General features: G+C 47.9%; 1 protein-coding gene and 1 long non-coding RNA gene across 3 annotated transcripts; one reads left to right on the top strand and one right to left on the bottom strand.

The window, feature by feature from the left end:
• Positions 1-16219: 16219 nt before the first annotated feature.
• LOC144132558 (uncharacterized) lies at positions 16220-23743 on the bottom strand. Of its 2 annotated transcripts, XM_077665052.1 has the most exons (6): positions 23703-23743; positions 21907-22023; positions 20353-20525; positions 19152-19210; positions 17748-17813; positions 16220-16469 (listed from the first exon to the last, which is right to left on the bottom strand). In XM_077665052.1, the coding sequence occupies exons 2-6, from the start codon at positions 21988-21990 to the stop codon at positions 16291-16293; spliced, it is 561 nt and encodes a 186-aa protein (XP_077521178.1). In that variant the 5' UTR covers positions 21991-22023; positions 23703-23743; the 3' UTR covers positions 16220-16290. The 2 variants fall into 2 exon arrangements, with proteins under 2 accessions (XP_077521178.1, XP_077521179.1); XM_077665053.1 differs by lacking the exon at positions 23703-23743.
• A 207-nt stretch (positions 23744-23950) lies between these two features.
• Positions 23951-25676, top strand: LOC144134826 (uncharacterized). Its single transcript, XR_013315268.1, has 3 exons — positions 23951-24183; positions 24882-24965; positions 25129-25676. It is a non-coding gene; the product is annotated as an uncharacterized LOC144134826 (long non-coding RNA).
• The last annotated feature ends 416 nt before the right edge of the window (positions 25677-26092 follow it).

Below are 26092 nucleotides of genomic sequence, written 5' to 3'. Positions count from 1 at the left end.
CGCAGTTTCTGTCTCATATATCGTTGGACACCTGAACCGCGCCGTAAGGGAAGGGATAAAGGAGGGAGTGAAAGAAGAAAGGAAGAAGAGGTGCCGTAGTGGAGGGCTCCGGAATAATTTCGACCATCTGGGGATCTTTAGCGTGCACTGACATCGCACAGCACACGGGCGCCTTAGCGTTTTTCCTACATAAAAACGCAGCCGCCGCGGTCGGGTTCGAACCTGGGAACTCCGGATCAGTATTCGAGCGCCCTAACCACTGAGCCACCGCGGCGGGGCATATACCTCAGAAGTATACCTCAGAAGTTGTAGCACAATTTTTTTTTTGCTGAAGTCAAAAGTACATATATTTTCTCTTTGATCAAGCACGTTGCGACTCTTGCAGCACGCTTCCTTCGAAAACTGTTCTCATTGCGGTTAGTTCAATTTACTATACTCGCTCTTTGCATTCTAGATTATGATAGACTATTCTGATAGATGTTAAATACGTCGCAAAAATTTTAATCTCTGCAAGGTTTCCCCATTGCGTACGCCGAAGAAGTAACTTGCTTTTTAACTTCTGTGTTAATGAGATCGACAGCGTGTTTACTGCAGTGCTCCTTTCAGAGTTTCTCTCGGAATGCAAGAATTTTTTTTCACGATACCAGTAGCAAGTTAACAAGAAATCTGAACGCGTTGCTTAGGAAAACAGAAATATAGGAAGGCAGAAATATAGTCGCACAAGCGAGAAAGGTGATAACGATAAAGATAATCCTCTCAAAAATAAAATGTCCGGTGAGTGAGCCGTTTTATATATAGGCCCCAAGATATCATTTAAAGTTTCGTCAAAGTTCGCTTAGGTTCGTCTCCCTGTTCTCCCTTCGGTTCGGTGTCATATTCTTCCTCCATCTTGGGTCCAAGGCTGCCCACAGTGCACCGACAACGTGAACTACATCTGGCTTAGATTCAGTGCAATTATTTCAGTCATTATATTCACACTGCCACACAATACACTGGCTGTTAGCAGCAGTCAAAGCAAACTGAGGATACAAATGGTAGCATGCAAATTTTTATGGCTGCCGAATGAATTTTTAGAAGCGGATAATTTTACTGACTGCATCAAAAACTTCACCTTTCTAAAAACTTTCCTCTGTGTAGCCTCCTTCTCTATAGTCATTTCCTTTTACGAATCTAGAAATCAGTTAGTGTAGAACTGTTTCATAGTGCGCATTCTTTGTATATTGCAGCTTCCTACAATGGTGTTTGTCTAAGCTTTATTAATGGTGTTTTTTTAGAGGCCATTCCCCGCATTTAGCCGCTGTGTGTTTGTCTGAAGCCGGTTCCACCGCACCGCCTGCCTCCCCCTTTCTCTCGTTTCGCCATCTCTTTTTTTCGTCTTCTCCCTTACCAAGTCTTGTCCCTGTCTGCTCCCTTCACCCCAATTTTCTCTTAATTTTTCCCAACTGCTGCTGCTGTTTGCGCGTTAAATTCATTTTCGCGCTCCTCTGCAGCTCACAAAATTAAAACGTCAATCTGAAGCGATCCCACTGCAGTCTTGAAGAAGACCGCACAGCGGTCGAGACGCCGACAAGAAATGTGTCTCTGTAGAAGTGCCTACTTCTTCACTTAACCTTTTCCTTGCGGAAGCCAACGGAACCTACTTTCGTAGGTAACCCTCTCTCTTTATATATATATATATATATATATATATATATATATATATATATATATATATATATATATATATATATATATTGTGCCGGGGGCTTAGGTTAATGCTGAGGCGGCGGCGAAACCACGGCGGCGACCGAGTCTCGTCTGTACAGGTCAGCAGGCGCTCGGTCTGAGCGATGGCAGTGCGGTAACCTTTTCTTCTTCTTCTTTTCCTCAGTCAGGCTACCTCTTCTTCTTCTTCCTTTCCTCAGACAACATAAGATGATGCCCTTCTTCTTCTTCACTATGGCCCCGGGCAGAAAAGGAGCCATCCTGGCGACTCAGGGTGCCGACAACACGACCGGGTCATAGTAGGGCTTGAGTCGTTGGACATGCACGGTCTCGCGACCACGTCGGCGAAGATCGGAACACAGTGTGAGGGGCTCAATAAGGTAGTTCACGGAGGATGTGCGCTCCAGGACGCGGTAGGAGCCATGGTATCTCGAAAGAAGTTTGAGAGGCCGGGAGCAGTGGAAGGGATCCACAGCCAGACAAGTGAACCAGGTGAGAAATCCGGACCAAGTTGACCGTCGTCATGGCGGTGTTTCTGGCGCCCCTGAGTGTCTGCCGTGAGCGAACGTGCTATCTGGCGGCAGTCTTCGGCGTGCTGGGCAGCTTCAGAAATAGTTGTACACTCAGTTGAGGCAGGGCGGTATGGGAGAACTGTGTCGATGGGAGCGGATGGATGTCGGCCGTAGAGCAGAAAAAAATAGGGAGAAACCGGTGGTGGACTGCGTAGCAGTGTTGTAGTCGTACGTACTATAGGGTAGAACGAGGTCCAGGTTCGTGTGGTTGGCAGCAACGTACATCGCCAGCATGTCGCTCAGAGTGCGATTAAATCGTTCAGTTAGACCGTTTGTTTGCGGATGGTAGGCTGTACAAGTCCGATCAATGATATTGCACTCGGAGAGTAGAGCTTTAACGACATCAGACAAGAATACGCGTCCTCTGTCACTGAGGAGTTCACGAGGAGCACCGTGGCGAAGTATAAAGAGCTGCAAAAGGAAGGACGCCACTTCACGAGCTGTAGCAGCTGGGAGCGCGGCGGTTTCTGCATACCGGGTCAGGTGGTCAATGGCAACAATTACCCAGCGATTGCCAGCAGCGGTGTATGGCAGAGGGCCGTATATATCGATGCCAACACAGTTGAAGGGGCGAGGAGTACACTGCAGTGGCTGCAACTGGCCAGCAAAGTGATGAGGCAGTTGCTTACGGCGTTGACAGGACGGGCAGGAGCGGACGTACTTGAGGATGAAATTATACATGCCTCGCCAGTAGTACCGGAGACGGATGCGATTGTACGTCTTGAAGATTCCAGCGTGGCCGCATTGCGGGCCAGCGTGGAAACAGGTGCAGATTTGGGACCGGAGATGTCGGGGGATGACGAGAAGCCATTTCCGTCCGTAAGAGTTATAGTTGCGCCGATAGAGTAGATCATCGCGAATTGTAAAATGTGAAGCTTGGCGACGAAGGGCTCGGGATGCTGGAGGCTTAAATGGGTCGGAGAGAAAGCCAAGAATAGAGGCAATCCATTCATCTATACGCTGCTCAGAAGGCATGTCGCAGGTGGTGAGCGAAGGCGCGGAGGATTCGAGGGCGGAGAGGCTGGCAAGCTCGGCCGGTATCGGGGAGCGGGACAGGACATCAGCGTCCTGATGCTTGCGGCCCGACCGATATAAGACACGTATGTTATACTCTTGGAGGCGGAGAGCCCATCGAGCCATGCGACCGGAGGGATCTTTGAGCGAAGAAAGCCAACATAGGGCATGGTGGTCGGTGACCAAGTCAAACGGACGGCCATAGAGATAAGGTCGAAACTTTCCAAGGGCCCAGACAATTGCCAAGCACTCTTTTTCCGTCACGGAGTAGTTGGATTCAGATTTCGTGAGGGCGCGGCTGGCGTAAGCAACCACATATTCTTCAAATCCAGACTTGCGTTGGGCGAGCACAGCCCCGAGGCCAATGCCACTGGCGTTCGTGTGTACTTCAGTTGGGGCTTGCGGGTGGAAGTGACGCAAGATGGGTGGTGCCGTGAGGAGACTGCGCAAAGTGTTGTAGGCGTCGTCGCAGGCAGGCGACTAACTTGAAAAATCCACATTGCTGCCGAGAAGCTGAGTTAAAGGCGCAGCAATGGCCGCAAAGTTGCGAATAAAACGTCGAAAATAGGAACAGAGGCCTAGGAAGCTGCGCAGTTCCTTAATGCAAGTAGGTTTCGGAAACGTACTCACAGCACGAAGTTTGGCGGTGTCGGGGCGCCGTCGGGTCGCCGCCTATTAGCCCACTACACATCCACCACCCAACACTTACGGAAGAGCGCGTACGCATTCCTGAAATCTGGAGATACGCCCTGCACGTACGCCCTCTTCCGGCCAACATGACACGTGACGACCACAGTGGCAGGCGCCTTGCGCGGGCGGAGGCACTGGCCCGTCACTATGGGAACAAACGGCATCTTCTACGTGGACGCCTCAGGCCCTCACCATGGGGGGTGGTACACGGCCGCAGTCGTCCACCAAACAATCGTGGTGAATGGCCTAACGTTCCGAGCTCAAGACATAACACATGCGGAAGAAGTTGCCATCGCGTTAGCCGCCGCAGACCTGGAGTCGCGAGTGATCGTCACCGACTCGAGAGGGGCCTGCAGAAATATTAAACAGGGGTACATTCCTCTTTGCGCATCGCATCCTTCAAAACAGTAACTACCTCGGGGCCCCCGCGTCTCGAACGATTGTATGGGCTCCAGCTCATATGGGCCTCGAAGGCAATGAAACGGCAGACGCCGCCGCCCGCGCGCTCACTCTCCGGGCAACGCCTTCAGACCCTTTAAATACGTATCCCGAACCCAATCCGACCCTCACTTTTCGGGAAATTACTGAATTATTCCAATTCGGCAATGCAATTTATCACAAGCCTTGTAAGGGCCTCACAAAGGTGGAGGAACGCACACTCCTTCACCTTTACACCAAAACGCTGCTGTGCCCGGCAGTTTTAAAACACTTTGATCCTGCCTGTACAGGAGAATGCCCACACTGTGCGGAGAAGTCTTCGGACATCCTTCACATGGTGTGGGCATGCCAGTCAACCCCGAACCTCGCCCTCAAACCCAACCCCACCCGGGAGGACTGGGAGGTAGCCCTGCTCGGCTGCTCGGACCTAGCAAGCCAGAAGGCCCTGGTCCACCGAGCCCGAGTCGCGGCGGTCGCCAATGGGCTCCTGTAATGAGGAGCCCACCTAGAGATTGCGAGAGGTTGCTCCGGCTACCTCAAGCTTCCTCCCTGAAATAAAGTTTTTCACACACACACACGGGGCGGACGCCCTTTTTTGACACAACGTGGCCTAAAATTGTCAGCTCACGACCCGCAAATCGACACTTCTTTAAGTTCAGTTGAAGGCCGGCGTCCGTAAGGCATGTTAAGACGTTGTTCAGCCGGGATAGATGAGTGGCAAAGCCGGGCGAAAATATCAGGATGTCGTCGAGATAACACAGGCATGACTTCCATTTCAGGCCACGCAGAATGCTGTCCATCATGGGCTCAAAAGTAGCCGGTGCATTACAGAGGCCAAAAGGCATGACGTTAAATTCATACAGGCCATCAGGGGTCACAAATGCGGTTTTAGGGTGGTCGTCGGCTGCCATGGCGACCTGCCAGTACCCAGAGCGTAAGTCGAGAGAAGAGAAGAGTTCAGCTCCTTGAAGGCAGTCCAGAGCATCATCAATGCGCGGAAGAGGGTAAACATCCTTTCGTGCGACCTTAATCAGGCGGCAGTAATCAACGCAGAATCGAATAGAGCCATCTTTCTTTTTCACGCGGACCACGGGCGAAGCCCAGGGACTGTGTGAGGCCTGGATCACGCCGCTCTTAAGCATGGTGTCAACTTGGTCTTGAATAACTTGGCGCTCACTGGCTGAGACACGATAAGGGCGCTGACGCACAGGCGCGTGGTCACCGGTGTCGATATGGTGGGCGACAGTCGACGTGCGGGTCAAAGCGGGTTGGTGTGAATCGAAGGAGGAACGAAATTGATGAAGCAGAGCGAGAAGTTGAGATCGTTGAGGTGCATGAAGAGAGGCGTCGATGGAGGGAAGGAAAACGTCTGGAGACGAAGTGTCGGGTGCAGAAACCGGCGGGCTGAGGGCATCGACGTCAAGGGACGGGGAATCGTCATTTTCATCGCGGTAGAGAATAGAGTCAATGATTTGCACGGTACCAAGGCACTCACCGCGACGTACAGCGGAAGCATATGTAAACGGATTGGTCACGAACAACGCGCTAAGTCCAGCTGACATAGTGAGGACTGCGTAAGGTATGGACAGGTACGTGCGGCACAGAAAGAGGGGGGGGGGTGTAAAATGTACGTTGCCATCGCGAACAAGGTCGGAAGTGAGGGGCACAAGAACAGAACAAGCAGGCAGTTCAGTGTCTTCGGCAACGACGGCTTTGGCAGCAGCAGCAGAAGGGGCATCGGGCGGCGAGGAACCGCAGAGCGCAAAGAACTCAAGTTCAGCACAAGCACAATCGATGACTGCGTTGTGGCGCGACAGGAAGTCCCAACCCAAGATGATCTCATGAGAACAGGTTGATAAAATGACGAATTCAATCACGTAGAGGATTTCCTGAATAACGACGCGAGCCGTACACGCCGCTAACGGCGTAATAGGCTGCGCGCTGGCGGTGCGCAGCGAGAATCCAGAAAGTGGGGTCGTCACTTTTCGCAAGGAGCGGCAAAAGGAAGCGGCCATGGCAGAAACAGCAGCACCGGTGTCGACAAGCGCCAGAACAGAGATACCCTCTACGGAAACGGCGATCAGATTGGCGGGACATAACTGAGGACTTGGACATTTCGCTGGTGGCGCAGTTCTCGCCTCAGGAACTGCGGCGTCTAGTTTTCCTCTTGCGAAATATTCGGGCGCCGACGCATGGGAGAAAGGGAGCGGCGACGAGAAGGTGAGCGTAGGTCAGGGGTGCAGCGACAGGTGTGGGCGGCTGTGCTGGGGCGGGGGGAGGGACCGGTGGAAGTGCGAATGTCGGGCGCCAGGAATGGAGATTGCACGGAGGGGGATAGCAGAAGCGACAGCTGACGTGGAACATCCTCACGCACAAAATCTTTGATGTACGCCAACAGTTGCGAGTGTCGGGTGCAGCCGACCGGCCGGCAAGCGACTCGACATGCGCTGCTGCGTGCTGGCGAGTGATGAGCCTCTGCTCGTCGTAGCTCTGGCAGAGACTGACGAATTCGGCAATGGTGCGGAGATCTCGCGACAGCAGCATCTGAAAGGCGTCATCCTCGATGCCTTTCAGAACATGCTTTTTCTTGTCCGCCTCGGACATCTGGGCGTTGACGCGCGAGCACAGGTCGACCACGTCTTCAATGTAGCTGGTGAACGTCTAACCCGACTGCTGAGAGCGCTCGCGCAAGCGGTGTTCGGCGCGTAGCTTGCGCACAGCAGGACGTCCGAACACTTCGTTGAGGTTTGCCTTGAAAGCAGTCCACGTGGAGAAGTCTGCTTCGTGGTTTCGAAACCACAGGTTGGCAACGGCAGTCAAATAAAAGATGAAATTGTTCAACTTGGTGGTATCGTCCCACTTGTTATACGAGCTCACCCGCTTGTATGATGTGAGCCAGTCTTCAGCGTCATGATCGTCAGTACCGCTGAAGAGTGCCGGGTCCCGCTGCCGGAGGGAGCCGGAACAGAGGACTGGAGAGCCAACCTCCACGGCTTGGTGGTGGGCGGCTTCAGGCATAGCGGGCATAGCGGGGGCCGGTAGCGTGCGGTTGCGCAGGTCCAGGGTGATACGAGGATGCTAAACCGAACCTCCACCAAATGTACCGAGGGCTTAGGTTAATGCTGAGGCGGCGGCGAAACCACAGTGGCGACCGAGTCTCTTGTCTGTTCAGGTCATCAGGCGCTCGGTCTGAGCGATGGCAGTGCGGTAACCTCATCTTGTTGTTGTTGTTAGCCTATCAAAAGATGGCACATACCCACACTGGGGGATCGGCCAAGAATCGGGTGGCTATTCACCTGAACGGAGTTAACAAAAAGTAAAAGCACGTGGGAGCGCAACACTGGTGAATTTTTCGTCATGAACAGAAAAAGGATGAGTGTTTTGATTTTAAAATTTTAAGAATAATAATAAAGAGAGGGATTAAATAATAATGATTTAGTCAAAATGTAATAATTGATAGAAAAGAAAAGGTTGGAACACTTAGCAAGGCAGTCGGTGAGATTCTATCAGGAAATTCAGAATAGCGGTACAAACAGATCTGTGGCTGAACCCAAATGTGGTGGCGCCGAATGATAGCAAGAGCGGGCTGCTCAAACTAAGGCCAAGATGCTGCAAGGGCTTTTCCAGCAACCGTTTTCTCAGACAGTTGAATCGGCGACAATACAGCCAAAAATGTTCAATAGATTCAGGCTCACGGCAAAATGCACAAAGGGGAGAGAGCGCCAAACCCGACTTGTGTAAATAGAAATTTAGAGGGGGGATGCGGCAAAGCAGCCTCGTCAGTGATACTTCAAGCTGCCGAGTGCAACAAATTTTCCTGTTCCAATAATATTTAAGGTGCTCATAATCCGCCGATGTTAAAAGTGATGTGTCCTGCGTGCTTAAAAACGCACGTAGTCGAAATCTAGATGCTGTAATATAGGCTGTAGCCGGGATGATTGGCAACACGGGGCCGCTGAGGGAAGCCTTTGCGAGATTATCAGCAATCTCATTTACTGTCACACTGCTGTGACCGGGAACCCATACTAAATGAACAAGGCTCAAATGCGGAGGAAGTAGGGATAAGAAAGTTGATAAGAAATTAATGCCGATGGAATAGCCAACTTAATTAACTCCCTCAAACTATCGTCGTCAGCTGGATGTGACCAAATTAGCACCAAAATGTTAAAGAATACTACCGCAATATCAAGTAAAATACTATACCTGTTGTTCTCACAGTCCCTAAGTACCGGCGAAGTTCCTCACGATTGGAAAAAAGCAAAAATAATTCCTATTTACAAATCAGGAGATCGGTCAAAACCAAACAACTATCGACCAATTTCGCTCACCAGCATCCCGTCCAAACTCCTTGAGCACGTAATAGCATCAAATTTAATTGCTCATCTTGAATCACTAAATTACTTTTACCCGCACCAACATGGCTTTCGAAAACTACTATCATGCGAAACACAGCTCGCCGAATTCACTCACGACATCCTTCAGTACATGGACAATCGCCTACAAATTGATGCCATCTTTCTCGACTTTTCCAAGGCATTCGACCGTGTTCCGCATAATCATCTGCTAGCTAAACTTGCTTTACTTGGAATCCCGCAAACATTACTTATCTGGCTCGAGCACTTTCTTAAAGGGCGCGTGCAATTTACATTCGCCAACTGTTGCAGCTCATCGCATACTGACGTCACATCAGGTGTCCCTCAGGGCGCAGGGTTATCACCGTTGTTATTCTTAATCTACATAAATGATCTCCCATCTAACACAATAACCAAACTTCGACTTTTTGCGGATGACTGCGTCGTTTATAACATCATCCATGCCCCTGAAGACACCATTAAGCTACAAAATGATATAGACACAATTGCATCATGGTGTGGAAAATGGCACATGCCACTTAACCTAGACAAATGCCAACTCATGTCCTTTTCTCGTAAACAAACCTCTATTAACTGCACATACCATATTAATTCAACTCCCATTGCCCGAACTTCCTCTTACAAATACCTTGGCGTTCACCTGACATCATCCTTATCATGGGTCACTCATATTAATTCAATATGCTCCCAGGCCTCACGCACTCTTGGTTATCTGCGACGGAACCTAACATCAGCACCACCTGAAATCAGACAACTAGCTTATCAGACATACGTACGCCCAAAGCTTGAATACGCCTCATCCATCTGGAATCCTTCACAAGCATACCTTACAAATGAATTAGAAGCCGTTCAAAATCGAGCTGCACGGTTCATCATGTCACAGTACTCGCGTGATAGTAGTGTCACTGCACTAAAACGAGCCCTTTCCCTCCCAAGTCTCCAATCACGTCGCATCGTATCACGCCTATGCCTCCTTCATTCCTTTTTCTACCGCCCTATTAACAGGCATCCTTTGCTGCAGCCGCCATCAAGAATATCCCCTCGCCTAAACCACACTCATCCCATAGCTCCCATTAAAGGCCGCACATCAGCTATGAATGTTTCATTCTTCCCAGATGCAATAGCCCGATGGAATGCCCTGCCTGATAATATTGCTTCTTGCACAGATCGAGCAATTTTCCGCACTGAATTAGCGAATCACCTGTGTCTTACGTGATGTATTCGGCTTCATCAAATAATCTGATCCTGTGTTACTATCTCCTTTAATGTTTTTAATTTTAATGTTTTAATTTTAATGTTTTGCTTTGTTTCGTTTCATTGCTTTTTGTTTTTGTTTTTGTTGAGCTGGCACCATATGTTGTACACACTGTTCTTGCCCCCGCCTTATGTAATGCCCACGGGCCCTTAAGGCTTCAATAAATGAAATGAAATGAAATGAAATAAAGTGGGACCGTCAACATGTGCAGCGAGGGACGAACACAAAGATAAAGAATCAGTAATTACTGCAACTGCTGTAATAGAGGGGTCTAGCTTGCGTAGAGCAAGTACAACTGCTAGAAACTCTGCTTGAAAAATAGGGGTGAAATCTGGAAGGCGCAGAGAAAAGGACCAGTCTAAATGCGAGCAAAATATTCCCACACCTGCTTTTTCATTGCATTGCGATGCATCAGTGGCTATTGCTATATCTGTAGGTAGGGTCCTCAGATGATCTTCTAGAAGACCATTTAGAATACTCGGTGGCAAAAGTTTTGCATTTTTTGGGAATATGTCGTCGAAAACAATGTGGATAGCGGGCCCATTGCGAAGCGCAGGAAGGATATCATAAATGTTTACATCTAAAGGCTGAAGTAATCTTTGCACAAACACTACCTGAGGGGAATTGAAACAAGACCAGGGGACACCAAAAAAGGACGTCGGCTGAGAACCGAAAATGCTTTGGGAACGGTGAAAATGGGATTCCTAGATCCTGGGGTAAGTTTGCACAGTTAAAAATTGATGTCGTGATAAGAGAGACGGAATGCGGGCTTCAAGGTACAGCACATTGATAGCCACAAATTTTGGAAGGCCGAGGCACATGCTAAGTGCTTCCCTCTCTAAAAGGACGAGAGGGCGAAGTTTATATGTAGCCGAGCCTGAAAACAACACTGATCCAAATTCTCAAATTGGCCTGACATACATTATGTAGATCATTAATAGCGCATCTCTGCGCATGCCGTACCGCGATACATCCCGGGAGTTTCAGTACTTCGCTCAGCAGGCGCGCCGACGCGGCGCGACAAGCTCTTCTTAGTGACAGTGCATTTCCACTACCCGTATTCAGGTTCTGTAGAACAGGGGCCTTTCATCTGAATGTCACCATTGCGCTGGGATTTGCGCTGAGTAGAAACGACCAAATTTTAAAAAAAAAGTTAGAATTGCGCGCGCAAAAGCTGATCAGGCACGTGGCTATGAGACTCTGTCTGTTCAGCGCTTCTAGCCTCTTGTCCCTGTAGCCCAGTATAATCTTGAACAGCGTAAATTTCCAAGGACTTGAGTATGGAACTGCATGCGGAAGCGCCGTTTATGTTCCGGCGACTTCTGCTGAACGCGGTTAAATTGGACCAATGGTCACTGTCGGCTTCACCTGCGCGCCACATCGTGGAATCATCTATTCTGGCCATTCCTTTGGGTTAGACGTGACTGACGCTTTAGGGCCATATACAGGCATTGAGGAGCGAGTACTCGCCGCACATTCCTCATAACGCCACTGGGCAAGCGTGGGCAAGCGTGGGCAAGCCACTGGGACCCGTAAGCGGCAAGCTTACGGGTCCCAGAGGCATGTCAGGCGGAGGAGTTAGCCATTGCCTTGGCCATTGCCGACCCCGGATGCCAAACGGTGCTGTGTGATTCCCGAAGTGCAGTGCGGAATTATGCCAAGGGCAAAGTGTGCGGTGAGGCTGTGCGCGTTCTGTGCTCGACTGACCTACAACGGGAAGAAAGGTATGTCAGACTCAGGTGGTTCCCGGCGCATGCGGGCAACGATGCGTCGGAGAAGCACGCTAACCACAACGAGACGGCACATGCAGTGGCGCGAGCGCTAACCAACCGCGCCGCTGCAACCGACTGTCCAACGTGGCGTAGTGCCAAAGACCACATGACAACATTCAATGAACTTACGCAGTTTTACCGCCTCGCTCGAAGGACTTTCCCACCCCCACACCCGGGACTGAGCCGAGCAGAGGCGGTGCTGTTTAGACAACTACAAACTGGTTCTTTACCAACCCCGGTGTTAATGACTCATCTATACCCAAACTTATATGAAAGTGATGTGTGTCGCGTGTGCCAGCGGGAGAGGGCAACTCTGACGCACATCCTATGGGACTGCACAAAATTCCCCCACGAGGCTTCTAAAAGCATAACGATTCCGCCGCGACTCGCGGCTGCGGCGGAATGCTCTGACCGTGACGTGCAAACCTGGGCCGTCCAGCAGGTCTCGGCGGCTCTTGAGCGACAAAGGCCTCAGATCCTCCGCTGAGTTGCCGCCTGGGCCCCCGTCACGGCGCCATTAGGTCATGATGCCATTAGGACATGACGTAAATAAAGTTGTTCCTCCTTCTCATAACGCCACAGTCGCGAAGGTTATTTTACTTTCTGGTAATGATAACAGCAGTTGTACGTTACACGTGTGTTTTTACAGGCCAATTTATGGACCTTCTTCAATATTCATTAAAAATCGTAATATGGCCTACATTTTACTTTACAATTCCAGCAGTAAAAAAAAAAGTCAGAGCTAAATAAGCTGCTTCTTGACTGCAAGCGCTGATGCGGTGCCTGCAACATGTTGTTCAAGCGATAACATTGAGGAAGTCACGGGTCGCGTGGAAGGTGCTCCAGCCGCTAAAACAAAAATGTCTAACAGCTAAAAATAAGAGCAGCGCTGCAACAGGCGGCTAAATATTCAAATCAAAGGCCTCAAATTTGACCCTTATTCAATCGAGAGGTAGCGCGGTTAAGAATCTCCACTCTGCTCTTCCTTTCTGATTTCGCAAAGAACACACTCGTTTCTCATAAATTTTCGAAATGAAGACGCCATAATTAGCACCTGCTACCTTGGTTCGTTGTTGTATTCCCGAAATATTTGCTCATGTGCACAACACGTGATATTGAATTGAATGTAATTGGCTGTTGGGGAAAAGAAATGGCGCAGTATCTTCCTCACATATCGGCGGACACCTGAAGCGCGCCCTAAGGGATGGGATAAAGGGGGGATTGAAAGAAAGAGGTGCCGTAGTGGAGGGCTCCGAAATAATTTCGACCACCTGATGACCTTTAACGTGCACGCACATCACACAGCACACGGGCGCCTTTTGCGTTTCTCCTCCATCGAAACACAGCCGCCGCGGTCGGGCTCGAACGCGGGCACTCCGGATCGGTAGCCGAGCACTCTAACCACTGAGCCACCGCGGCGGGTAAAGGGATAAACAAAATCGCATTTTAAGCGGCCAGCCAGGCCAAGAGTAGTGAACTCCCATTACTTTCGCTTTCTACTACCAGCGCACCTGTTGCCTGAAGAACAACTGATGTTTGAAAATGAATTACCGCCTTTGAACGCAGAGCGAGAGATTGTGGCAGTGACCGAATTGTCTGAGGAACCGGGAAACGAATTTGCTCTTTCCGTCGGCGGTGGGTCGAATCCAGCTCGGAGAATTTTTGTTTCTGCTGCATAGCGTTGCCATGACGACGATACGATATTCCACTTGCCTTTCCACCGGCCACAATAGGAGAAATGGCGCTGACCTCTCCATGGACTGGACAAAGGCATTCATAACAAGTTCATAACGAGTCCGTGGTGCTTCGCCATAATTTATAGTTTTGCGTAGGCCACCAAGACGGTTTAGCGACGAGAAGATCGTGTCTTTGACAGCAGTTTTCTTAAACTTATGAGACAATCTGTGAGTATACGGGACGGTTGTAGCTTTCTAAGTTTTCATTGGGCGACCTTTTTCCGACCTCATGATCTTTGTGAGTTCTCCTTGGAAATGTCTCCGAAACAGTGAAGACCAGAATGTGTGGATTGCATGTTTTTTTGTCAGTCTTTCGAGTTTTCACTGATGCCCTCTGTACTGCCTTAATTAACAGTGCCGGTTGGCTTCCAATCGCCATCTGAGAATTTTGGAAATGATCGGAGGACAAAAGAAGTACAATAATTTTCAGCAAGCGACTTATCTTAGCAAATGTAATAGTGTGGGTTTTAAGTGAGGATCAGATCATGGAAACAGACCTCATTGTTCAGCAGCAAACTTTAGCAACAGTGAAATGTACGAGCGCATTGATTTGATTTCAGGCAAGAAAACCATTGGCTTTCATCTGAACTTTCCAACTAGATAATTCCCGGCTTTATATTTCTGAACAGCTGGAGGAAGCCTGGTATAGCACCCAATAACTAAGAATTTACACTAGGCCTGCAAGTACCTGTTCTACCTAAAAACTCTTACTTCTAAGACTGTGGACTTTAGCTATTGCTAGAGGCGCCATTCAGGCAGAGTTCTGCGCGAAGGACGGCTTGTTTTGAAACAATCTTTCGAAAATTCCTCCGGCATTACTTATTGTGAAGTTCGTATCGACTTTCTTTGTTTCGAAGATAATGACGCCTTGTTCTTAATAAACCGGCAGGTTTGCAAACCCCTAAGCACCTCCCGAAATCCAGCCATTTATGTCGCTGGAGCCATTACGTAAGTTATCCCGACACTCTATATGCTACACTCTATATAAGACTACGTGGGAGTAAAAAAGGAGTAATTTGTCCTCTAGTGTACTTCTTTTTTTAAAAGCGAGTGCACTATAAGACACCTTACCACAGTGTACTCCTTTCTGCTTACTCTGTAAAGCGGGACCGTAGTGCTTCACAGGGAAAGTGACGAAATCCCTATCATGAAAGGTGTCAGCCTTCGGAATAAATTCTCTGCAATTTCAATCACTGTGTGTTAATAGGATGTGCACATATAATTGGACAAAGAAGCGTTGCTTTCCAATTGACTGACTCCAAATCAGAGCTAAGAAACTCAATGAGCAATTTCAGAGCTTCATTAAAGACTTAAACAGGCTGTGCACAACGTTTGTTGCCTTAAAATTAATACGAAGTAAACAAAGGTAGTGTACAAGCGTCTAGGATGAGAACAGTTTAAAACAGAGAGCGGAGCGTTGAAAGTGGTAAGAGAATACATATACCTCGGGCAGGTATTGACCTCAGATCAAGTTCACCGGGAGAGTAAAATAGCTACGAGAAGGACAATGAGGAGCTCCTTTGGCAGCTAGGTCATGAATAGGAGCTGGTCAGTATCCCTCAAATTAGAGTATATAATAGCATCTTGCCAGCCCTTGTCCGTGGGGGAGAAGCCTGAAGGCTGGCGAAAAATTGGAGGAGACACTTAAGCTCCGCCTTGAGGGTATGACGCGATAGCGTAATCGGTTAATTCCCACATATGTAGAAGGCCATTTTCTACTTTGCATTCATAGATCCCTGGGAGTCCTCGTACCATTCCTGGCCCAGTGGTGCAGCGCTTAAGCGATGCGCCACTGCCATGGGATGACAGGTGCTACAAGTGGCGGGCCTTGTCAGGCCCAGATTGCTCTTCCCGGGCGACCAATCATTAACTACTACCTGGCACAGTGCGCAGTTTGCTCACAACTCGATGCGAAGGTTGTGATGACGCAGCAAGGTAACGTGACCTAGGTGGCCCACCTGTCTCCTAGGTTGGTCTCTGGAGGCCTCCTGCCAGAGCCATGCTCGTGATTTTTCTCTCACAACGCTGACGACCACAACGACGACACCGGATTTTCTGGACAACGGGGCCTTTGACGTTCTCGCGTTGAAAGGGTCTAAATTGAATCGACAAGAGTGTAGCGCGCTATCCGACTGCCTCTTACAGCATATATTCCAAAAGAATGTAAACTTAACATAAGGAGACACAATGAAGTGCGCAAATAAATACTGGGATGTCTCTGTGGATAAACTGTCCGCAGCTGCCCCAGGACATGGCTGATTCGACACTGTCTGCACGACACCTTGGTTCTTTAGTGCACGTTGTTACGCTGACTTCGACGACGTCCATTTTGCTAAGTATTCTGTTGGCATGTATCGCCCGGTGAGCATACTTCCTCGTCCATTTTTTAACAATATATCTTCATTTCACTAAGGCGCTCAGGTTTCTTCGATTCTGTCAAAGCAATACGTTCTTTGAAGACGTTCTAAGGCTGCCCTATGAACAATTTTTTTCGCGGTTACCATTCTCTGCATGCATAGCTGGGAATTATTGTAACGTATCCAAACACATTGCTCGGTACTTTCACTATCGAGCATATTCTTTATTACTCAATTCATCTTGCATTCCACGTCGAGGCTATTCTGTTTATATCCTACTCAGTTTAAAAAAGCTATATCAGGCTGCCTTTAAGAGAAAAATTTTATTTTCATGCCAAACGCAAGAGGGCGTCTCAGAGGCCCACGCCGTTCGTTTCTATCATGGCGCGCACAGCGAATCCTTTGCGCAGCTCTCGGTCGGCTCAGGGACGTCCCTGGAGAAGACGAAGCCTATCGCTCCTTGAGGATCTACGACGCCACGCACAGCGGCTGCGTTTCCGCATGAGGAGTCGACGTCGTACAGCTTGTAGACGACACGGTTGTTCTGGCTCGTGATGGCTGCAAAACAGAAAGCCGAATGTCGTTTGCTAGAATCAGCGCAGTGGTTATAGTACAATGTTTCAGGCGAGTATATAAAAGCTGTCTCTGACATACCTCTTTCTTTCCTAGGTTAGTCGCTAACGGATAGTAATTTCCTGACTGCTGTGTTATATTTTGTTGAGAACAATCGCCCTGAATCACACAGTTTCGTGCACTACAACGGCAAGTCGTAAGCGTAGGTGCGCCCATTGGAGTACTAATAGGCGGACGCGAGGGCAGTCAAAAATGCCGATCTGCATCTCACTTGTTTCTTTTCGTGAATTTGGCGGAAGCTGTACAATGCTTATGGATTATGGGATTTTTAACGCCGAAAATCGATTCAGGCTATGAAGGACGCCGTACTCAAGGTCTCCTGAAATTTGAGCCACCCAAAGTTCCTTAATATGCACTGACATCGCATAGAACACGAGCCTACTGCATTTCACCTCAATCGAAATTCAACCGCCACAGCCGGGATCGAACCAGCGTCTTTACGGTCAGCAGGAAAGCGCCATCAATACTGATCCACCGCGGCGGCTGTCAGAAATTCTCAGATAGGGAGTATTTCGTCTCTGGGGTTTAACTTGCCGAAGCTGGTCATGGTGCCATTAGAGATGCCGTAGTGGAAGGCTGCGAATAGTTTAGATGGCCCGGGGCTCTTAACCGCACCCTCACGTTGCGCATTCTCTTTTCCTTCATTGTAATCCAGCCGCCGAGTCCGGAATTCAATACCGCAAACTTCTATTCCGTGGCACCACAGTCTTATGGAGTCACGTAATTACGCATTCAGGCATCCCCCAACTGCTCAACCCCCACCCTACAAAACCATCGGCTAAACGTTGCCAGTCCACCCTCCTCCCAACCTCTATAGCGCATGCTTCTGAAAGTTCTCCGTTTGTAGGAGGTCGTCGTAATCGCTGGAATTTTGAAACATTGAAACTCACTCTCAGGGGAAACACACTGCGATAAATTTCCCTCTCCTGCTGACCGTTTTTAGGAGCTTTTGTAATCATGCCTAAAAAAACTGAAGCCCTTCGTTCTTCTGAAACCTTTTGGCTGAATTCCATTCACCATAGAGCCAGATCGTCATAAGCTCCGCCGTGGACAAGATATTTTCTTCTCCTCTGAAAACTCAACTTCTGGCGTTCTTGGAGAGCCCTAGTGCAAGGTTCAGAAGCAAACCCTGTTGCCTGACTATTTTCCACCGGGGTCATATACTTCTTATGTTCAAGGTTGTGAGCCATGGCTCGAACTTACTTATATTTAGGTAGTAGGCCAAGTCGTTGTACGGTTCAATGAGTTGAATAAAATGTTCTTCCACATCTGAAAATGAAGAAAATTAATTTAGGAGACTAGTTCCTAAGGATCACGTTGCCGCTCCTTCGTTGCTCTCAGTGCAGCGACCAGCGAGAAAATTACCCAAATTCTTTACGCCGCAATCACGCCTTCCTGATACGTAAAATCTATAAGCTTGGTCGTGTATCTTGCTCAGAGAAAATGAGCATGTGGCGCAAATGCTGCAGATCACTGCGGCGTCAATGTAACGGAGGAACAAGTGGCCCGCCGGGGAGAGTTCCGCGCAGGAGCGCTGCCCGCACTACACATCGCGTTTCGGGCAACGTAGACCAGCCGCTATCGAGACTTGCATAGATTGCGTCGCGCGGAAGCGGCGTCCCTCCCGGCCCACAACAGCGGTGTAGCGGCGGCGTAACAGCTGCACCCTGTGTAAGTGGCTGAGACGCCCCCAGCCCCGTCGTTTGCAGCGTTGAGCAAGAACAGCGTCTCTTTGTTTTGTCTGATCGTGATAGCACTGTGTTGTTTTATTGGGAGAGCCATCACGTGATATTTGTGCACTGCAGCTCGCTCCCGTGCGTAACTGTGCCGCAGAAGTTGTTTGATTCTCTGAGGGTGACGCAGAAGAGCATAGCGTTGTTAGAACCACCGCGACAGCTTCCGAACTACAGCGTTGAGAAGCTTGATTAGTGCAGCCCGGTGCCACATTAGTTTGGACCCTGTATTAACGCGATAGCATTAGAGGTGCAGTTGACAAGAAAAGCTGGTGTCTGTCTGTCCCTGTCACGAAAAATGAGCTAGCGCACCTTCCACGGTGGGCAAGCGGCAATGGAAATCATTAAAAAAATGTTCAGTGCTCCACCGGCGGCTGTGTTTGAAACAGCCGCCTGGAAGGGGTGTGGAGCATTGCTTAATCGCTGCGCCACCTCGCCAGTAGTGGTTTGAAGAGTTTCCGCGATCTAACAGTCTGCGAAAGAGAGGGAGCACTTGCGTGGCAGGGATCTCTAGTGATATCGTATTGTATGCTCTTTGGGATAAGCTAAGCATCGTCGAAGGTTTTGCTCATGCCTCAGTACTGCTGTGTTTGTTTCCTAGTAGAGTTTAGTGTTGTTCTGTTGACTTGTAATACACGATGTGGTGCCTGTAACTTGTGGTGCGTTACTCGTCCGACGATGCCATGACTCGTGGACCCCCTTAACGACAGCGTTCCCTCAGAGGTAATGGTAGTGCTTGATGCCTTTGGTAGTGATGACCATTAACACTAGGCATGGCATAGAGCAGACTTATTCATAATATTTCAAGTCCCGAAAGATGACCTTTGGCGGGGGAGGTAGCATATAGGCAAGAAATGTCGCCGCTTTTACTTACCAGAAGAATTTATTTTGATCGTAGAAGTCGCCTCGTCGAACTCAAAAACAAATGTACTTCTGTAAAAAGAAAACACTACTGCAACTCAAAGCAGCCTTTTCCAAATCCCGACATAACATATTCGCATTCTGAAAACCCCAGAAATGTAGCAGCGATACCTGAAACCTGGAAGCAAACTTTTCTTTCTCTTGCGTAATCAACTGGTCGGCTTCACATCGAAAGAAAAAGCACTTTTGAACCTTTTCAGATTTCACCACTTCCTGCTAAGCGGTTATAGATTGGCGAATGTCCCTTGCTTTTATGTGCTTTTTTTCTTTATCAGCTGTTAAAATTGCCATTATCCGTACAAATAAACGATATGGCCAACGCGTTCCGGCGCTCATTCGCTGTAAGTTACACGTCAGCTGCACTTCCATGAGTGCGTGTGTGACAAGGGCACCTTATGAGCGTCGCCAAGGTAGTATTAGAAATTTGCCCCGGATTGGACCACTATTGCCAGCAAATCGAGTGTGACACATTCAGTCTGCAGTAACTATCACAATGTTGAACAATATAAGAGTAACTCTAAGTAAAAAGCCTGCCTTGCACACAAACATAAAAAAGAGCCACGGAAAGAAGCTGGAAAGCGAAATGTGAACACCTGCTACCTCGGCTTACTTTTCGATGCCCCAAACACACTTCCTTAATAGGCTTGCGCAAAGAACACTGCGCAGCCACCTCTCTTAGTACGTCTCTGGAAGATCGGCTACAGTGGCATTGGTGCTCGCAACAAAAACGTCAATTCTGAGTACTTCAAATACCTCCGCATATTTAAAGAAGCACTCACGCTGAACACATATTTGCAAAACATTGCTAGCCAATCACCCTGCCGTGCCCAACTCACTGATGCGCGCTCAGAGTCTAGCCCTTGGGAACCCTTCACACCGGAAGTGGCAAAAGAAAGCGTAAGCAGGCTGTGTCCCAAATATTCATGTTAGAATTATCTTTTTATGAAGACACCGTCATGATTCAGGTCGGTCGGTTTTTGCGCACCGGAGATGTAAGTTTGCTCACCATGGTTCCGATACGTGCGTTGTCTCTACCGCCTTCGTTTCTGCCCGTAACTTTCCATAATTCATAGCGGAAAAAAATGTATTCGATTATTTCCCCTCACTGAGGGCTGCAATACGGGAACGATTCCAAACAGCTCGAAAAGACTTACGACGCGTATTGATCCACTGTTCCGTTCGGTGAGTACCACATCGTAGCCTCCGCCTTGTCGTTACCGGGCTCCGTGCCGTCCCAAAGAATTGTGAAGTTGACCGTGCCCTCGGGTTCAAGAGTGACTCCAGTCCGGTAGCATTCATACGTCAAAACTGGTCTGTACTGCGATTCCTGCGAACATAAATGAGGAAATTTTCAAGGTACGATGTAGTTGTATGGCAATCTGGGCCACCAAAAAAAGCTATGACAAGCAGAAGCTCAAATTTGTTTTGTTTTTTTTTCGTTTTAGAAGTACTCTTATCGCCGATGTTTTGAGCTTTTCCTACGCGTGAACACGATTTATAGTTTTAGTTACAGTAATCTTAAAGCCGACGATAGTGTTGCTACGTGCTGGACCCTAGCGCACAAAATTACATGTTCTGTTGTTCGGATTATTGATTGGCACTAAAGTAACCAAGGGTATCTCTCGCTCAGGAACTTCCAAAAACATGTCCTTCTGTTGCAAAAATGAAGCTAAAATGTCAAAAATTCTCCAGAATGTTTGAAGCATTTGATATCATGTGCTTCCCTCGAAAGCTAAAAAACTAGTGAAGCGCTCACGAAAGTCAATCCAGGAGGGTCCTGCTTCGAATCTATCTATTTCCAGAGGAAGATCAGTCTAGTAAACTTGGCGAGTAATGGTTTGTCACTAGTAAAGTATGAAAGCAGCGCACCAAGGCAATACCCAGGAGCGAATTTTCTCCTGTTATTGTATAATGACCACTCCAGCATGTCGGCCATAAGGCCGTGGTTTTTGTTTTTATTAAAAAGCAAGAGAACAGCTTACACATAGATGTCGGCGTGCTGATTGCACCGAAAGGCTGTCTTACTAGTCAGGCACAGAAACGCATAAGCCAGAAATATGCGGACATTCGGGACGTTTTCTCAGCGAGTGCCAGAGCGGAACAGCAACCAGTTATGTTTGACGTTGATTTTTCAGCTCACAGTCTCCGCTTGCGGTGAATCTCAAGCAATGGAGCTGGTGTTAGGTCAAGCCAGCGAGTAAAAATACGATGATCTAACATCTCTGGGTTCGGAGGGTCGCCTGGCTCTCAACTTTAGTGGTTTACCTACGGTGGCCCTGAGTAAAGAGACGCAGGTTCAGCGCCGAAAAACGCTGCTCTTTGTTTCGGCCTTTATATCAATAAGGTCAACCGTCGCGCTCTCCGTTTACTGCGCTTTGATCAAGCAGACCATGCGTGAATGTAAAGCTCTCGCTCAAAGCTTGCGCCACATTACTGTGGCTCATCGGTCACCTATCAGAAACAGCTAGGAGCGGAATCCGTTAATGCGGTGTTTCTCTTTTAAAAACAGTTTGTTGCTGCAGTATAATTTTGAACTTTAAGTACCACGTGTGTGTATGTGCGTTTGTGTGCACGTCGAATAGGAATACAAACAAATAAACAAGAAAATATTTATCTGCATTTGGATTGGCAACTGATAGCCGTTGCGCGCCCCAGAACAGAGCGGTGAATCTCATCAATTATTAGCAGAAATAGTGTGTGATTCTCACCTCGTAAAAATCCTTGGTGTACTGCTGACCAAGAGCAACTGCACACAGCAGTGCGAAGGCGACGATCTCAGATAGGCGAGCCATTGTCTTATGTAGTGGTCCGCAACAAACACTTGACTGCAATACGGTTTAGAAAATAATGCAGCATATTTTTTTTTCCACACGCTTTGTTTTTTTCTATTGAACAACTACAGCATTTGAAGACTATGAGAAGAGGTGTTGATTTTTCTGGAAACCTATTTATGTCGCCCAATCAGAAGTTTATTTATACTCTCTTATTTTCTTAGTTTCTGGGTACAAATATTGCTTAGAAGGGCAAAGACACCAGCAGTGAGTTGTGGTGAGCTACAAATCACTGAGACTGGCTCGTGACCTTTGTGAGGACAGTTATGATATGAAGCCGCTGCCCGCACTTGCAACTCTCAATAAACTGCGGGGATATTTTGAAACAGAATCATTTCGCGACTTTTACAGCTCTCTTTTGTTCTATTTTTTGTAAAAAGTCATCACACTCTTCACCTCACTGGCGCCAGAAAGAGTACCTTTAAATTCGCTGCTGACAAATTACTGCTCTGCAAGCTCATTCTTTTAGCACAGCGAATTTTTTTTTTCACAAACATGTATCATCGGAAAGCCTTAACCATGTGTATATTGTTTTAGGAAGGCCAGGCGAATCGCAATGTAGTTCTTTTGTTGTTGGAGACAAATGATTATTGTTTCGATTACGTTCCATAAGGTGAAGCGCGGTTAGTATTCGTTTACTTTGATGCTCAGGTGTATAAATGAAGTTTTTTTAAAACTACTACTGTGCCTCAATTTTCATGCACTATGGCTAACCCGGCTTTTATGGCCAATATGAGAAGAAACTCATACCGATAGTTCCGTTAAAACCGCTCATGATTGCAGGTTCTGCACTCTTAGCAAGAACCCACAGGCTGTGTGCTCTACTGAGCATATTGTTTTGATACGTAATTAAACGGCTTTAATTTAACGGCTTTAGCTCTGTAACCAGGGCCAAATATTTTACCAACTCGTACGCACTAATTCACATGCCAATTAATAATTTCTTTCTGCAGATGATGTTTGGCTGTCGACAGTACCGTGAAATATTTAAAACTGATTTATTTACGCTATATTACGCCGGAAGATGCACTTCTCAAGAAACTACGCTCAGTCTGGGACTATCAATATAGTCAGTAGAGATACGAATGTGTTTTAAGCACACGTTATAGTTTGTACAGCGTAAAAGAAACCACTAGCGTTGAAATTGGGCGCGAATTAAAATTTCCCAATACATGGTGGTTTAAAGTTGTCTCTTCGTTCCAAATTTGAGAATACTGTTTTGGTAACGGTGAATTCCTGAGTACCAGAAAAAATTGCCCATAGTTGTTTGAAGCCGTTTCAAGGCGTTAGTACTCGCATAACCAAAATGAAAGGAGCAAAAAATAACTCGGGCTCAGAAAACGTGTCCTTCCAAAAAGCATTATCGATATTTAGGAAAAAAGAAAAAGCGAAGCACGCATAGTAAAGCACCTGATACATGAAGAGCCTAGAGAAACAATACAAAAAAGGGAGGACGTCTATAATGATTTTAAGATAAGCTGCATTAACCACGCTTCATTGTGGTAAACGCGTCACTTGCGGTAGCCGCCGCGCCGGGGCACAAGGAGAATACTTTAAGTCTTACCCTTCATTTTCTTGCATTTCTGTCGATAATTTACTGATATGGTAAAATGTAACAGCACAGCGGGCGGTTCATGTTTTCCTAGCGAGCATGCAAAAATGAAAGCGCTCACCTGATTTTTACCGCTTGCTTCAAACGAAGCAACAAGATTAACTGAAAATCATCCAGCCGGCTCATTTATATATTATTAAAGCGGAGCACCTACAGAGGATTTAACCTTGTTCTATCAACACGTCGGAGGTCGTTTCCTGCTCGGGGTCATTCTTTATTTCTTTAGCAAACACTATCGCACACTGTTCTGCGCAGTACCAGATAATAAAACGTATAGCGGTTTGCTCTTTCAGTGTGGATAGACGGATATTTCCTTGGTACCGTTATTCCAGTCATATAACTGCGGTTTTCAGATACGACAAAGGCTCAGAGCAGTCGTCGAAGCATTTCGCCGCTGATAACAAAGTGCGACAGCCGTCGCCCAAGTATGCTGCTCTGTCTGCATCCCAAAGGAAAGTTTACACGACACCGTGCTACATGTAAATTGCAGTGGGAACAAGACTCAAGAGAGAACAAATAATGGCGCAAGTAAACAGGAAGAGGTAAGAGAAAGCGTTTCTAGTCTTTAGAGCCAAAAGCATCTATTTTCAGGCGCACCTCACCACGTGAGAGCAGGCGGCACACTTTGTGGGACACCTGCACTCCATTGAGGCCAAGTAGCGTGCTGCTAAGTTCATGAAATATAACAGGGCACACATTCTCCCGCCGTCATTTGGGTGCTAAGAATATCGGTGACACTACCACGAAAGACACAAAAGCAAACACTTCAACATGGGAGTTTCCTGCTGCCAGATATATTATACACACATATACTGCTACCTCAAAGCCATGCACCCCGCAGATAGTGCGTTTTTTTCTGATCATTAACTTTTTAACGCAACTGCAGCTTCGGCAGGAGAGCGCTATGGCACAAGTTATTTTCGTCTACGCAAGGTGGGGTCCCAGACCCAATTCCCAGGCATTTCACCCGAGATAAATCGAGCACCAGGACAGGGCAAAGCTTCTACTCTTTGCATGACCAATGGGTAGCATACAGTACTGGGGATCGAACCCCGTACTTGCCGCCTGCTAGGTGGATGCTGGAACAACTAGGACATATCTACGGTGAAGTGCGTTTTGTTGCTGTCGTAATGCAATCACGGAGCGTTAATTTTGAGCTAGTCGCGGCCGATAACTTAGTCGGGCCTCGTAACTTACCCTAGGCCTTGGATGCTCAAGCTGAAGCTCATCTGGTTTCCAGAACACCTTGAGGTTGTCTGCATACGGGACGCCCTAAAATCTTCCGGCATGGTGACAACCATAACGGTTGAGAGAGAGTGCCACTGTAAGTGATCTTCCCCTTCTTTTAACTGATCTTAGAAGCCAGTGCCTAACTTTAATTTCCAGAAGGCCGTCCTTGTGTCTCAATTGACACAAGGTGGGTATTATACGTCGTCAAGGCCGTAGTCTACGCTGTGCTAATGTGTGGCCTTATGATCACTATGCAGAGGACAGCGTACAAGCTGCGGACAAGCTGCGGGATGGCCGCCATCTCTAAGGATGACGACTCGCGCTATAGCAGAAGCTGCATCCATCGGAGCAGCTAATGCTTCCTCTTCGAAGGATTACGACGCTGTACCTTGCGACACAACTGCTGCTGATGCGCCTGTCGCCTGCCAGTTTCCCCAGGAAAAGAAAGCTGCCTGTTGTCACCAAGTCTTCTCCGGACACCACTAGAGCGGAATCGCCTTTCGCGGAAGCTGGTGCTAAGTATACGCTTGAAGTCCCGAGCAGTAGTGTCGTAAATACCGCGACATCGCCTACTCAGCGTTCAGCAGAGAAAGGCGATGGTGTACCGTGGAAAAGAGCATGCGATCCAGTGGCGTGTTCAGCAGCCTGAGGTGTGTTCAAATGCGGACCCATGTTGTGCAACCATGGCTCTGAAGCAGTGTTCATCTCAAAGTTCCTGGTCTTGAGGAGACAAAAGTTGTCTTTTGTCCTCGCCTCGCCGCTATGCAACCAAAAACAAATCTACATGCTCGACATGATGGATGAAGAATACTGCTTCGAGGAAGTTCTCAACCTCTCACTCCTTGCCTCTCCGCATGGATGAGTAATTTCATCGGGAGGTCTACATTATGGCGTCCTCTCCCCAACTGAACTTCGAAACACTATACTTCAATGGACTCCGAACCCGACGAAAACAGGTACAACTGGAGTACAGGATACAGAATGATGAGACGACAGAAAGAGCCCTACCACGCATTTTTAGCGAATTTCAATGTATCTGTGTAACACTCCGTGAGTCTTTCGGCGGGTTGTCTTCCATTTTTTAAAAAGAGCATCCGCTGATTTGACCTTGCGCAACGAGTACACACAGAAGGGTTGTTTATGTTTCGATTTTAAGATGTGTAAAAAACTAAGACGGTTGGGCAACGTTTACTTTTTCAATTACAATGTAGGTACATTTCT

This window comes from Amblyomma americanum, chromosome 5 (genome assembly GCF_052857255.1).
Source record: "Amblyomma americanum isolate KBUSLIRL-KWMA chromosome 5, ASM5285725v1, whole genome shotgun sequence".
Classification (NCBI taxonomy): domain Eukaryota; kingdom Metazoa; phylum Arthropoda; class Arachnida; order Ixodida; family Ixodidae; genus Amblyomma; species Amblyomma americanum.
The sequence above is the reverse complement of the archived record's forward strand: the minus strand, read 5'-3'. Positions and strand labels throughout refer to the sequence as shown.